Below are 15,501 nucleotides of genomic sequence, written 5' to 3'. Positions count from 1 at the left end.
GGTTGATATCAAGACAGGATATCGAAAATCAACAGGACAAATTAGACGGGAATGAAACCGGTATTAAACAACGGGACAAACAGGATTGATATCAAAACAGGATATCGAAATTAAACAGGACAAACTAGACAGGAACGAAACCGATATCAAACAACGGGACGGACAGGGTTGATATCAAAACAGAATATCGAAATTAAACAGGACAAACTAGACGGGAACGAAACCGGTATTAAACAACGGGAGAGACAGGATTGATATCAAAACAGGATATCGAAAATAAACAGGACAAACTAGACGGGAACAAAACCGATATTAAACAACGGGAGAGACAGGGTTGATATCAAAACAGGATATCGAAAATAAACAGGACAAACTAGACAGGAACGAAACTGGAAACCCATATAAAACAGGACAAAATAAACGGGAACAATACCCGACAGGAAATACCAACAGGAAACAGGACTGAGTCAAAACCCAGATCTTGCGGGTCAGAGGTTCGTTGACGGACTGACAAACGAAGAGTGAGAGCACTGAGCTTAAATAGACGGAAAGCCAATCCGTCAACAAGCCGCAGCTGGCGCCACACGGGCGGGGCCATTTGGGCGCCATGGCAACCGTGACACTATGTCTTTTCTTACAACGTTTTTAGGTTATGAAGCTACTCCCAGAACCAATTCAATCCATAAGTAGAGGTTCCAATGTATGTGTGTATATACATATACAAACACACAGTGTATCTACTTTAATATGTCTATTCATCGAAAACTGTTAAAAATAGCATTTTTTTTTTAAACATTTTTGAAGGAGAACCAAAGAGCTACTACTAAGCATCAAAGAGCCACACGGGGCTCCAAAGTCTACCTGATTTTTTGGTGTCCTTTACCTGACAGAGACGACTTTATCCACCAACTTCTTCGCCAGCTGGAACGTGTTGATCCCGATGGAACACTCCATAAGATCTAACGACAGACGGGAGAGCAACAGACGGGAATACAAACAGGAAAAAAGGACCGTTCCACCGTTCCGTGAGTGTCTTCCATCCTTCGTGTTTACCTCCGTACAGTTTGCTATTGGGGTTGCAACGAAGGTCTTGGACGGGGCCGTCTGTCTTCAGAGATTGCAGCAGCAAAGGGAAACCTTCGGGTTCGATCCCCTGTTGGAGGTAAAGGAGTTTATACGGTTGACTATAAAGGATTTTATACGATTGACTCATAATGCAATGAAGATTTTCACTGAGTGGGCTTTAGTTCAATGTACAAGGTCAAAGCAGACTGTTCGAAATGAATCATATTTTGTCTAGGGAATTTTGATAACAGGACTGTTGTGGTTTATTGGAGTCGAGCTTGACATAAGGAGAAGACGTTTGTTTAAAACGGGAAATTCCTGGCTTGTTTCTCCCGGGTTTAAATGTCAGCGAATGTTAGTATTAATCGCCTTGGGCTGCCAAGTAATTTTTGGACTGTTTTGGACTCTGACAAAGATCCCTCTCCCACCAAGACATTTGTGTACTTTTGTGCATATTTTGGGGCTTATTTCTCAGGCTGCTCCGAAAGGACTCGTGGGTTTTCTGACGCAGGACGTCAGGCGATGTTGTTTTGGGAAGACAGATATCAAGGCGCTGTGTTGTGAGAACGTTGGGTGCAAACAACGGCTGGCACGCCCATGGGAGGAGTCGAGACGCCATCTTGCGGGGGGACGTGGGCCAATAATAGAAGGCTAAAAGACTTCAGAAGAGGGCTTTACACACACACTCTAACGTCACTTCAGCCGTTGTTGTGGTTTATTGGAGTCGAGCTTGACAGAAGGAGAAGACATTCGTTTAAAACGGGAAATTCCAGGCTTGTTTCTCCCGGGTTTAAATGTCAGCGAATGTTATTATTAATCGCCTTAGGCTGCCAAGTAATTTTTGGACTGTTTTGGACTCTGACAAAGATAAATAAACGGCTCTCCTTCTCCCCCCAAGACTTCTGTGTACGTTTGTGCATATTTTGGGGCATATTTCTTAGGCTGCTCCGAAAGGACTCGTGGGTTTTCTGACGCAGGACGTCAGGCAATGTTGTTTTGGGAAGCCAGACATCAAGGCGCTGTGTTGTAAGAACGTTGGGCGCAAAACAACGGCTGGACACGCCCATGGGAGGAGCCTAGACGCCATCTTGCGGGGAGAAAGCTAAAGGACTTCAGAAGAAGGCTTCACACACACTCCAACATCACTTTAGCCGTTGTTGTGGTTTATTGGAGTCGAGCTTGACAGAAGGAGAAGACATTCGTTTAAAACGGGAAATTCCAGGCTTGTTTCTCCCGGGTTTAAATGTCAGCGAATGTTATTATTAATCGCTTTGGGCTGCCAAGTAATTTTTGGACTGTTTTGGACTCTGACAAAGATAAATAAACGTCTCTCTCTCTCCCGCCAAGACTTCTGTGTACTTTTGTGCATATTTTGGGGCTTATTTCTCAGGCTGCTCCGAAAGGACTCGTCGGTTTTGTGACGGGAAATTCCAGGCTTGTTTCTCCCAGGTCTTAATGTCAGCGAATGTTATTATTAATCGCCTTGGGCTGCGCCAAGTAAAAACATTCTGCTTGGCGTGGAACATGCGTTCAAGTCAGGAATTTGGATATGTCAGGCCGACCCCAACGAGTTTCTTGGAAATTGTGTAACTTTGGAAAATCCAAAGAAGAAAAAACATTGTCAATTCCCGAAAAGCATGCAAATACAGGGGAAAACATCGCAAGTGCTAAATAACATGAGTTGTCGGAGGATATAAAAAGCGGATTGTCTCTTAGACGAATGAGAACACTTCTTTGGACACTGACGAAGATAAATAAACGGCTCTCCCCTTTTCCGATCTCTTTGCATCTTGTTTCTATATTTCGAGGCAATAAGGTCTGCTCCGAAACCGTCTCCTGTTCTACACTTAGTTCTGGTGTTGCGAATAAATACGCCCCCGTCAAGAAACAAGGGCTAGGTTGTGTTTGGTTCATGGAGTCAGATAACTCATTCGAATCATTTGGAGTCATTCGATAATGAATTCCCAACAATTCCGGGGAACGATGACGTGGAGTTGTTGGAACCCCCGCAAACACGTAGCAGGAATGCAAAAATATTCTTTGAGGCCGCCCCCTCACCGACACCGCGCAAAATACTCTTTGATCAAACTCAACGAGGGGGAGCATCCGAGCATGCTCCCCTCCATAACAAAAGCCAGAAGACCGCGTTATACATCTAAGAGGGTGGGGGTGGTGGGGGGAGAAGTCCTTCTCCTTTCCCTCTAGTGCACAGGTGTCAAACAGGCGGCCCGTGGGCCAGATCAGGCCCGCTAGGGGATTGGATCCGGCCCGCGAAACAACGCTCAGAGAAGTGCAAGAGAAAGAGAGCTGTAGGTTGAAATGGGTCCACTTGACGGGAGATACAGGGTTGATATCAAAACAGGATATTGAAAATAAACAGGACAATCTAGACGGGAAGAAACCGATATTAAACAACGGGAGAGACAGGATTGATATCAAAACAGGATATTGAAAATTAACAGGACAATTTAGACGGGAATGAAACCGGTATTAAACAACGGGAGAGACTGGATTGATATCAAAACAGGATGTCGAAAATGAACAGGACAATCTAGACGGGAAGAAACCGATATTAAACAACGGGAGAGACAGGATTGATATCAAAACAGGATATTGAAAATTAACAGGACAAACTAGACGGGAATGAAACCGGTATTAAACAACGGGACTAACAGGACTGATATCAAAACAGGATATCGAAATTAAACAGGACAAACTAGACAGGAACGAAACCGATATCAAACAACGGGACGGACAGGATTGATATCAAAACAGGATATAGAAATTAAACAGGACAAATTAGACGGGAATGAAACCGATGTTAAACAACAGGAGAGACAGGATTAATATCAAAACAGGATATCGAAAATAAACCGGACAAACTAGACGGGAACGGAACCGATATTAAACAACGGGACGGACAGGATTGATATCAAAACAGGATATAGAAAATAAATAGGACAAACTAGACGGGAACGAAACCGATATTAAACAACGGGAGGGACAGGGTTGATATCAAAACAGGATATTGAAAATAAACAGGACAATCTAGACGGGAAGAAACCGATATTAAACAACGGGAGAGACAGGGTTGATATCAAGACAGACTATCGAAAATAAACAGGACAAACTAGACCGGAACGAAACTGGAAACCCATATAAAACAGGACAAAATAAACGGGAACAATACCCGACAGGAAATACCAACAGGAAACAGGACAGAGTCAAAACCCAGATCTTGCGGGTCAGAGGTTCGTTGACGGACTGACAAACGAAAAGTGAGAGCACTGAGCTTAAACAGACAGAAAGTCAATCCGTCAACAAGCCGCAGCTGGCGCCACACGGGCGGGGCTGATTGGGCGCCATGGCAACCTTGACACTATGTCTCTTCTTACAACGTTTTTACGTTTACGTTTTGATGTTGCCAAAGCCAGGTGCCTCTCACAAAGACACTGTACTTGTATTTATTTCTCTCTAATCTCTCTTTCTCTCTCTCTTCCTCCATTTTCTCTCACTCTCTCTATCTCTCTCTCTTTCACTCTCTCTGTCTCTTTCTTTGTTCCTTTTTGTCTCTTTCTCTCCATGTCTTTTTACCTTCTTTTGCTCTCTCTTCATTTTTTCCTTTACTCTCTTTCTCTCTCTCTCTCTCTCTCTCTCTTGCTTTCCCCTTCTGTCTTTCCCCTTTCTCTTTTTCTCTTTCTATTTCTCTTTGGATTTCATTCGTTGTCTTTCTTTTCCCCTCTCTCACTATTTCTGTTTTTATCTCTTGTTTCTCTCTTTCTCTCTCTCTCTCTTCCTCCATTTTCTCTCACTCTTTCTCTCTCTCTCTCTCTCACTCTCTCTGTCTCTTTTTCTCTTTCTTTGTTCCTTTTTGTCTCTTTCTCTCCATGTCTTTTTACCTTCTTTTGCTCTCTCTTCATTTTTTTCCTTTACTCTCTTTCTCTCTCTCTCTTGCTTTCCCCTTCTGTCTTCTCCTTTCTCTTTTTCTCTGGATTTCATCTGTTCTCTTTCTTTCCCCCCTCTCTCACTATTTCTGTTTTTATCTCTTGTTTCTCTCTTTCTCTCTCTCTCTTCCTCCATTTTCTCTCACTCTTTCTATCCCTCTCTCTTTCACTCTCTCTGTCTCTTTTTCTCTTTCTTTGTTCCTTTTTGTCTCTTTCTCTCCATGTCTTTTTACCTTCTTTTGCTCTCTCTTCATTTTTTCCTTGTCTCTCTTTCTTTCTCTCTCTTGCTTTCCTCTTCTGTCTTTCCCCTTTCTCTTTTTCTCTCTTTCTATTTCTCTTTGGATTTCATTCGTTCTCTTTCTTTCCCCCCTCTCTCACTATTTCTCTTTTTATCTCTTGTTTCTCTCTTTCTCTCTCTCTCACTTCCTCCATTTTCTCTCACTCTTTCTATCTCTCTCTTTCACTCTCTCTGTCTCTTTTTCTCTTTCTTTGTTCCTTTTTGTCTCTTTCTCTCCATGTCTTTTTACCTTCTTTTGCTCTCTCTTCATTTTTTCCTTTACTCTCTTTCTCTCTCTCTCTCTCTCTCTCTCTCTCTTGCTTTCCCCTTCTGTCTTTCCCCTTTCTCTTTTTCTCTTTCTATTTCTCTTTGGATTTCATTCGTTCTCTTTCTTTCCCCCTCTCTCACTATTTCTGTTTTTATCTCTTGTTTCTCTCTTTCTCTCTCTCTCTCTTCCTCCATTTTCTCTCACTCTCTCTATCTCTCTCTCTTTCACTCTGTCTCTTTTTCTCTTTCTTTGTTCCTCTTTGTCTCTTTCTCTCCATGTCTTTTTACCTTCTTTTGCTCTCTCTTCATTTTTTCCTTGACTCTCTTTCTCTCTCTCTCTTGCTTTCCCCTTCTGTCTTTCCCCTCTCTCTTTTTCTCTCTTTCTATTTCTCTTTGGATTTCATTCGTTCTCTTTCTTTCCCCCCTCTCTCACTATTTCTGTTTTTATCTCTTGTTTCTCTCTTTCTCTCTCTCTCTCTCTTCCTCCATTTTCTCTCACTCTTTCTATCTCTCTCTCTCTCTCACTCTCTCTGTCTCTTTTTCTCTTTCTTTGTTCCTTTTTGTCTCTTTCTCTCCATGTCTTTTTACCTTCTTTTGCTCTCTCTTCATTTTTTCCCTTTACTCTCTTTCTCTCTCTCTCTCTTGCTTTCCCCTTCTGTCTTTCCCCTTTCTCTTTTTCTCTCTTTCTATTTCTCTTTGGATTTCATTCGTTCTCTTTCTTTCCCCCCTCTCTCACTATTTCTGTTTTTATCTCTTGTTTCTCTCTTTCTCTCTCTCTCTCTTCCTCCATTTTCTCTCACTCTTTCTATCTCTCTCTTTCACTCTCTCTGTCTCTTTTTCTCTTTCTTTGTTCCTTTTTGTCTCTTTCTCTCCATGTCTTTTTACCTTCTTTTGCTCTCTCTTCATTTTTTCCCTTTACTCTCTTTCTCTCTCTCTCTCTTGCTTTCCCCTTCTGTCTTTCCCCTTTCTCTTTTTCTCTCTTTCTATTTCTCTTTGGATTTCATTCGTTCTCTTTCTTTCCCCCTCTCTCACTATTTCTGTTTTTATCTCTTGTTTCTCTCTTTCTCTCTCTCTTCCTCCATTTTCTCTCACTCTTTCTATCTCCCTCTCTTTCACTCTCTCTGTCTCTTTTTCTCTTTCTTTGTTCCTTTTTGTCTCTTTCTCTCCATGTCTTTTTACCTTCTTTTGCTCTCTCTTCATTTTTTCCTTTACTCTCTCTCTCTCTCTCTCTCTCTCTTGCTTTCCCCTTCTGTCTTCCCCCTTTCTCTTTTTCTCTTTCTATTTCTCTTTGGATTTCATTCATTCTCTTTCTTTCCCCCTCTCTCACTATTTCTGTTTTTATCTCTTGTTTCTCTCTTTCTCTCTCTCTCTTCCTCCATTTTCTCTCACTCTTTCTATCTCTCTCTCTTTCACTCTCTCTGTCTCTTTTTCTCTTTCTTTGTTCCTTTTTGTCTCTTTCTCTCCATGTCTTTTTACCTTCTTTTGCTCTCTCTTCATTTTTTCCTTTACTCTCTTTCTCTCTCTCTCTCTCTTGCTTTCCCCTTCTGTCTTTCCCCTTTCTCTTTTTCTCTTTCTATTTCTCTTTGGATTTCATTCGTTCTCTTTCTTTCCCCCCTCTCTCACTATTTCTGTTTTTATCTCGTTTCTCTCTTTCTCTCTCTCTCTCTTCCTCCATTTTCTCTCACTCTTTCTATCTCTCTCTCTTTCACTCTCTCTGTCTCTTTTTCTCTTTCTTTGTTCCTTTTTGTCTCTTTCTCTCCATGTCTTTTTACGTTCTTTTGCTCTCTCTTCATTTTTTCCTTGACTCTCTTTCTCTCTCTCTCTTGCTTTCCCCTTCTGTCTTTCCCCTTTCTCTTTTTCTCTCTTTCTATTTCTCTTTGGATTTCATTCGTTCTCTTTCTTTCCCCCTCTCTCACTATTTCTGTTTTTATCTCTTGTTTCTCTCTTTCTCTCTCTCTCTCTCTTCCTCCATTTTCTCTCACTCTCTCTATCTCTCTCTCTTTCACTCTCTCTGTCTCTTTTTCCCTTTCTTTGTTCCTTTTTGTCTCTTTCTCTCCATGTCTTTTTACCTTCTTTTGCTCTCTCTTCATTTTTTCCCTTTACTCTCTTTCTCTCTATCTCTTGCTTTCCCCTTCTGTCTTTCCCCTTTCTCTTTTTCTCTCTTTCTATTTCTCTTTGGATTTCATTCGTTCTCTTTCTTTCCCCCCTCTCTCACTATTTCTGTTTTTATCTCTTGTTTCTCTCTTTCTCTCTCTCTCTCTTCCTCCATTTTCTCTCACTCTTTCTATCACTCTCTCTCTCTCTCACTCTCTCTGTCTCTTTTTCTCTTTCTTTGTTCCTTTTTGTCTCTTTCTCTCCATGTCTTTTTACCTTCTTTTGCTCTCTCTTCATTTTTTCCTTTACTCTCTTGCTTTCTCTCTCTTGCTTTCCCCTTCTGTCTTCTCCTTTCTCTTTTTCTCTCTTTTTATTTCTCTTTGGATTTCATTCATTCTCTTTCTTTCCCCCCTCTCTCACTATTTCTGTTTTTATCTCTTGTTTCCCTCTTTCTCTCTCTCTCTCTTCCTCCATTTTCTCTCACTCTCTCTATCTCTCTCTCTTTCACTCTCTCTGTCTCTTTTTCCCTTTCTTTGTTCCTTTTTGTCTTTCTCTCCATATCTTTTTACCTTCTTTTGCTCTCTCTTCATTTTTTCCTTTACTCTCTCTCTCTCTTGCTTTCCCCTTCTGTCTTTCCCCTTTCTCTTTTTCTCTTTCTATTTCTCTTTGGATTTCATTCGTTCTCTTTCTCTTCCCCTCTCTCACTATTTCTGTTTTTATCTCTTGTTTCTCACTCTCTCTCTATCTCTCTTTCTCTCTTTCTCTTTTTTTGTACCACACTCTCTACCTTTCTCTCCCTATCTTTCTCTTTTTTTTTTCTTTCTCTCTCATCTACTAAACCGGCCCCAGAGAGAATGTTTGTTCTAGCGTGTGGCCCCCGAGCTTAAATGAGTTTGACGCCCCTGCTCTAGTGTAAACAGACCTAAAGCTGTCAGGACTTTGGCAGCGGGCAGAAAACGGAAGCGACGGGACGGAACATCAAATACATTCATCTTGTTAAGAAAAGCCGAGCCGGGTGGAAAACCTCTTAGGATCGGCGCCAGGGAAACGGAGGAGGCCGGCAACAACTCCTCTTTGCCCTCCATGAAATCGTTCCTCACATTTTCCAGGTCTTAAGACCAGGGGTCTCGAACCCTCGGCCCGGGGGACCATCGGGGCCGGCGGAATGAGACTCGGAGGACCCTCGAACCAAAGTTTAAAGGAACAGTGTGTATTATTCAGCGCCTTCCCGTTGTTTATTAAAAAGCAATATTGATTGAGACGAGTAGAAATGCATGAACTATGATAGAAATACTCGTAGGTGGAGACATTTGGATTTATTCTACATAAAATGGGGTTCATCTAGAGCAGGGGTGTCAAACGCATCTGACTAGTAGATTAAAGAGAAAGAAAAAGAGGGATAAAGAAATAAGAGAAAGAGGGAGGGAATAGGAAAGAGGACGGGACAAAGAAAGAAAGAGAGAGAGGGAGAGAGAGGGAGAAACAAAAGATAAAAAGTTGTGAGAGAGGGGGGAAAAGAAAAGGAGAGGAAAAGAAATCCAAAGAGAAATAGAAAGGCAGAAGGAGAGAAAAGAGAAATGAAAGCGCAAAGGGTAGGAAGAGAGAAAGAGAAAAGAGAGAAAAGGAAAAAAGGAAGTGAGAGCAAAAGAGGTTAAAAGACACAGAGAGAGAAAGAGAGAAATAGCAAAGGAAGAGAAAGAGACAGAGACAGAGTGGGAAAAAAGGGGTGGAAAAGAAAGAGAGAGAGAGAGAGAAAGAAATACAAGTACAGTGTCTTTGTTGGAGGCACCTGGCTTTGGCAACATCAAGTTGACATATTTCAACCTGCAGCTCGTTTTTCTCTTGCGCTTCTCTGAGTGTTGTCTCGCGGGCCGAGTTCAATCCCTTAGCGGGCCTGATCTGGCCCGCGGGCCGCCTGTTTGACACCTCTGATCTAAAGGGAGCTTACATAATTGGCTGCTACCGTAACCGTCAAAAGCCCAAAGATTTACTATCTTTTTTTCTTCTTTGATTTTTCTCCTTTTTACTTTTTCTTTCATTATTTTAGATTTTTTTCGCAGCTTTTTCTTGCTTTTCTTTCTTCTATTTTCTTCTCCTTTCATTGATTTATATTTGATCTTTTTCCTTTTTTCTATTCTTTTGTCAGTTTTTTTTCCATTTCCTTTTTTAATCATGATTTTTCTCTTCTTTTTCCTTTCTTTTTTTCTATTTCTTGATTCCATTTCTTTCTTTTTTTTCTATTTCTTTATTCCGTTTCTATTCTTTATTTTTTTTTCTATTCCTTTATTCCGTTTCTCTTCTTTAATTTTCATTTTTCTCTATTCCTTTGTTCTGTTTTTCTTCTTTAATTTTATTTTTTCGATTCCTTTATTCCGTTTCTTTCTTTAATTTTCATTTTTTATTCCTTTATTCTGTTTTTCTTCTTTCATTTTATTTTTTTTCTATTCTTTTATTCCATTTATTTCTTTAATTTTAATTTTCATTTTTTATTTCCTTATTTCGTTTCTCTCCTTTAATTTTCATTTTTCTCTATTCCTTTGTTCTGTTTTTCTTCTTTAATTTTATTTTTTCGATTCCTTTATTTCGTTTCTTTCTTTAATTTTCATTTTTTATTCCTTTATTCTGTTTTTCTTCTTTCATTTTATTTTTTTTCTATTCTTTAATTCCATTTATTTCTTTAATTTTAATTTTCATTTTTTATTTCCTTATTTCGTTTCTCTCCTTTAATTTTCATTTTTCTCTATTCCTTTGTTCTGTTTTTCTTCTTTAATTTTATTTTTTCGATTCCTTTATTCCGTTTCTTTCTTTAATTTTCATTTTTTATTCCTTTATTCTGTTTTTCTTCTTTCATTTTATTTTTTTCTATTCTTTTATTCCATTTATTTCTTTAATTTTAATTTTCATTTTTTATTTCCTTATTTCGTTTCTCTCCTTTAATTTTCATTTTTCTATGCCTTTATTCCGTTTCTCTCCTTTAATTTTCATTTTTCTATTCCTTTATTCCGTTTCCCTCCTTTAATTTTCATGTTTTCTATTCCTTTATTCTGTTTCTCTTTTTTAATTTTCATTTTTTTCTTTTTCTATCCATCTATCTACTTTCTTTCTTTCTTTCATTCTTTCATTATTTCTGTCTTTCTCTTTCTTTCTTTCTCTTTCTTTCTTTCCTTCTTTCTTTCCTTCTTTCTTTCTGGGCAAAGAAAATGAGAAGAAAGATTTCGTGGTTTGGTTACTCTGAGTCTCCATGGTTTGTATTATTTCTTGTGCTTATTATTTGTTGAAACTACAGAAAACAGCAACATCTACTGGTCAAAAAATACACACTGTCCCTTCAATATAAATGTAGCACAGGCACATTTGGGATTTATCATTGATGGATTGCTTTATTTTTGGGGAATTTTAATTTATTTTTAGAATGCATTTTGTGGAGAAAATTGTAAGACGTATTTATCGGAGCTTTTCTAGAAAACTTGATTTGGCCCAACCTCAGCCGGACCCTAGCGCCGGTGGCCCCCAAGCAATGTTCCCTCTAAGCTGCGCGCGTGCACAATCGAAAATCTAGCCAGCGCACAAAAATCAGGGCTCAAAATTGCTAATTAAGAAGCGACTTAAGTCAAAGTTACAGTGCATGAAGGTCAAAATACACGGGTTCCCCCGACGTTGTGTCCTAAATGCGGTATTTTGAAGTCGAGTCGAAGTAGAACGAAGTTGAGTAAAGTTAGTAGAGAACCGGCTTCTTCGGCTCGGCTCACTAAAAGGAACCGGCTCTTTCGGGTCCTAAACGGCTCTTCGGGTTGTTTTTGCTTCTTTCATCCCTACATGACCAAATATGATGTAAAATTGTGCACAAAATGACTTGAAGAAAGGGGGGGAAATAGAACAAAAAAGAAAAAAATACCAAAATGATTAAGTAGTGAAAAGCTGAGAAAAAAAGAAACAAAACGAAGAGAAAAAAGAAGGAAAAATTCAGAAAAAAAGCCAGAAAAAAAGAAAAGAAAGAAATGTAGGAAGTGAACGAAGTTGAGTAAAGTTAGTAGAGAACCGGCTTCTTCGGCTCGGCTCACTGAAAGGAACCGGCTCTTTCGGGTCCTAAACGGCTTTTCGGGTTGTTTTTGCCTCTTTCATCCCTACATGACCAAATATGATGTAAAATTGTGCACAAAATGACTTGAAGAAAGGGGGGGAAATAGAACAAAAAAGAAAAAAATACCAAAATGATTAAGTAGTGAAAAGCTGAGAAAAAAAGAAACAAAACGAAGAGAAAAAAGAAGGAAAAATTCAGAAAAAAAGCCAGAAAAAAAGAAAAGAAAGAAATGTAGGAAGTGAACGAAGTTGAGTAAAGTTAGTAGAGAACCGGCTTCTTCGGCTCAGCTCACTAAAAGGAACTGGCTCTTTCGGGTCCTAAACGGCTCTTCGGGTTGTTTTTGCTTCTTTCATCCCTACATGAACAAATATGATGTAAAATTGTGCACAAAATGACTTGAAGAAAGGGGGGGAAATAGAACAAAAAAGAAAAAAATACCAAAATGATTAAGTAGTGAAAAGCTGAGAAAAAAAGAAACAAAACGAAGAGAAAAAAGAAGGAAAAATTCAGAAAAAAAGCCAGAAAAAAAGAAAAGAAAGAAATGTAGGAAGTGAACGAAGTTGAGTAAAGTTAGTAGAGAACCGGCTTCTTCGGCTCGGCTCACTGAAAGGAACCGGCTCTTTCGGGTCCTAAACGGCTTTTCGGGTTGTTTTTGCCTCTTTCATTCCAACATGACCAAATATGATGCAAAATTCTGCACAAAATGACTTAAGGAAGGGGGGGAAATAGAACAAAAGAGAAAAAAATACCAAAATGATTAAGTAGTGAAAAACCGAGAAAAAAGAAACAAAAGGAAGAGAAAAAAGAAGGAAAATTTCAGAAAAAAGCCAGAAAAAAAGAAGAGAAAGAAATGTAGGAAAAAAAGATAGATAAATAGAGAACAAAAAAAAAAGTAAACACAATGAGATTTTTTTTACAAGGAATTTTAAAAAAAGTAGAAAAAAAACACGGAAAAAAGAAGAAAAAGTTGGTGTTGCATTCAAATAATTTCCAATGATATCAAGTCAATCTTCCACTAAAAATATGATTAAGTACAGTTCTGTATCTTAATGAGCCCCCAAAAATGTTCATATTATGCGACAAAACATATCAGGAAATAAAAAGTAATGGATATCTTGTGAAAGAATTGTAAATGCCGTACGACCTTTGCAATAGTACATGAGTTAATTCATTCAAAAGAGAAAAATAATTTTGCATTGCCGGAAACTCAGCAAAATGTAACTTGATGTCACGTTTTGGACATGTTTGATAATGGATTAGTTGCCACACTTGGGATTGCCGTTGCTCACTGTTGTTTCAAGCGTTGCTCACCGACTTTGTGTGAACGCTCAGACCCGTAAGGAAAATGACAGGGAACATTGCCCCCTAGTGGATTTCCTCAAGACCTTCGTTTCTGGGGTGTGAACTTACGATAACCAGAATCTGCGAGTCGAGATGCTTGATGGCCGCCGCCGTGCCCGCCAGGAGACCGTACTGCCCGGCGGCGGGCACCACCACCGCATCCAGTTTGGGAACTTGCTCGTAGATCTCCATGCCCACCGTGCCCAGTCCTGCCAGGTAGCTCGCACTTTCGTCTCTTAAAAGGACAAGATTGGATTATTATAGTTTGCAACGCTCCAGAAAAACAGGGAATTTTGTGCAAAATGGGAAAGTTTTGCTCTGTCCACATTTAGAATTTTTTTTCATATATCATGGATACAAAGTGATTGGCAGAAATATTGGCCAGGTTTGGTTTATTTTTTTGGTCGTTTGTACTCGTTTCATCTTATTTTTCTATTTAATTGTCTTCTCTGGATGATGGTCAATTTCTTTTGTCTGTTTAAGTTTCTTTTCTATTCTATTGATTCATTGTCACGGTTGCCCTTTGCCCTTACTTGGCCCCGCCCGTTTGGGGCCAGCTGCGGCTCGTTGACCGATTGGCTTTCTGTCTATTTAAGCTCAGTGTTCTCACTTTTCCTTTGTCAGTCCGTCAAGGAACCTCTGCACCCGCAAGGCGAGGGTTTTGACTCTGTCTGGTTTCCTGCTTGTGTTTCCTGTTTGGTATTGTTCCCGTCTATTTGGTTTTGTTTAATTTCGATATCCTGTTTTGATATCAATCCTGTCCGTCCTGTTGTTTAATATCAGTTTCCAATTTCGTTCTGTCTAGGTTGTCCTGTTTAATTTCGATATCCTGTTTTGATATTAATCCTGTCTGTCCTGTTGTTTAATATCAGTTTGGTTCCAATTTCGTTCTGTCCAGGTTGTCCTGTTTAATTTTGATATCCTGTTTTAATATAAATCCTGTCTGTCCTGTTGTTTAATATCAGTTTCCCGTTTTGTTCCAGTCTAGTTTGTCCTGTTTAATTTTGATTTCCAGTTTTGATATCAATCCTGTACGTCCCGTTGTTTAATGTCGGTTTCCAGTTTCATTCCTGTCTGGTTTGTCCTGTTTAATTTTGATATCCTGTTTTGATATCAATCCTGTCTGTCCCGTTGTTTAATATCGGTTTCATTCCCGTCTATTTGTCCTGTTTAATTTCGATATCCTGTTTTGATATCAATCCTGTCAGTCCCGTTGTTTAATATCGGTTTCCAGTTTTGTTCCCGTCTACCTTGTTCTGTTTAATTTCGATATCCTGTTTTGATATCATTCCTGTCAGTCCTGTTGTTTGATATCGGTTTCCATTCCGTCCTTTCTAATTTGTCCTGTTGAATTTCGATATCCTGTTTTGATATCAATCCTGTCAGTCTTGTTGTTTGATATCGGTTTCCATTCCTTCCTTTCTAGTTTGTCCTGTTGAATTTCGATATCCTGTTTTGATATCAACCCTGTCCGTCCCATTGTTTAATGTCGGTTTCCAGTTTCATTCCTGTCTGGTTTGTCCTGTTTTATTTCGATATCTTGTTTTGATATCAATCCTGTCCGTCCCATTGTTTACTAATTGAAAGTAATCCGGTTAAAGTAACCCTACCCAACCCTGCCGCTCGCTAACCACCCAACCACCATGCCGCCCCTCCATAACCCCAAAATATCATAAAGAAGCGTGCGAGTGTTGAAAAACGACGCCAGATCCCTTACTCTTCCAAGAAGAGATATCCATTATCCCCGGCCAGATGGCGCGCGTGGTTGGCGGAGTCGCGAGCGGTGCTTCCGTAGGAGATGACCATGGCCCCGTAGTCTCTGTAGACCCTCAAACGAGGCGAGGAACAAGAGGACGGCATGATAACGAAGACGGGGATCTTCAACTCCACGGCGTGGTGGGCCACCGCCAAGGAGAAGTTACAGTCGGTGGCTACGATCACTCCTTTGAGCTGCTCGTCCTGAAAACCGATATTTGTGGTCAAGATCAAGTGACTTTGTGGTTGGTGAGATCTGAGGTGCCCACGTAACCGCCGAAAACCAACTCGATAGCTGCTATTTTTTTTTTTAATACAGTGGAACCTCGGTTTTCGAACGCCTCTCAGTTGGAACAAATCGGAGTCCGACCAAAAATTTCGAAAAATTCTTGCTTCGCTGCTCGGTCAAAAAAATCGGAGTTCGAACCCGGTGATGCGTGAGTGCGTACACTAGGGTGCGATGCTGAGCGGCGTACGGGTGTTTTAGCCCCTTATTATGCCTCCCAAGAAAGTCAGTGCAAGCAGCAAAGTTGCTACAGGTGAAAAAAGAAAAGTAGTGCGTACGACTATTGCATTTAAGAAAGAAATAATGGCACCACCGTCCACCTGCGCCTTCTGCTGACCACCACAAAGGTAAGAAATCCTATTCATAAGATTACAATAACGCGAACGTAGGA

At 39.9% G+C, this 15,501-nt stretch overlaps 1 protein-coding gene across 1 annotated transcript in view; it reads right to left on the bottom strand.

Moving 5' to 3' along the window:
- The window catches only part of LOC148354529 (uncharacterized), a 42,632-nt gene that overhangs the window by 12,326 nt on the left and 14,805 nt on the right, over positions 1-15,501 (bottom strand). Inside the window, exons 4-7 of the mRNA XM_088352105.1 lie at positions 14,787-15,028; positions 13,139-13,304; positions 1,054-1,153; positions 884-959 (exon numbers count right to left, since the gene is read on the bottom strand). Of these exons, the coding sequence (XP_088208231.1) occupies positions 884-959; positions 1,054-1,153; positions 13,139-13,304; positions 14,787-15,028 (584 nt within the window). The remainder of the gene's footprint in view (positions 1-883; positions 960-1,053; positions 1,154-13,138; positions 13,305-14,786; positions 15,029-15,501) is intronic.

The sequence above is a fragment of the Urocampus carinirostris genome, chromosome 13 (assembly GCF_059441175.1).
Source record: "Urocampus carinirostris isolate Australia breed hairy pipefish chromosome 13, RoL_Ucar_1.0, whole genome shotgun sequence".
Taxonomy (NCBI): domain Eukaryota; kingdom Metazoa; phylum Chordata; class Actinopteri; order Syngnathiformes; family Syngnathidae; genus Urocampus; species Urocampus carinirostris.
This window is presented reverse-complemented; position numbering and strand designations above follow the sequence as displayed.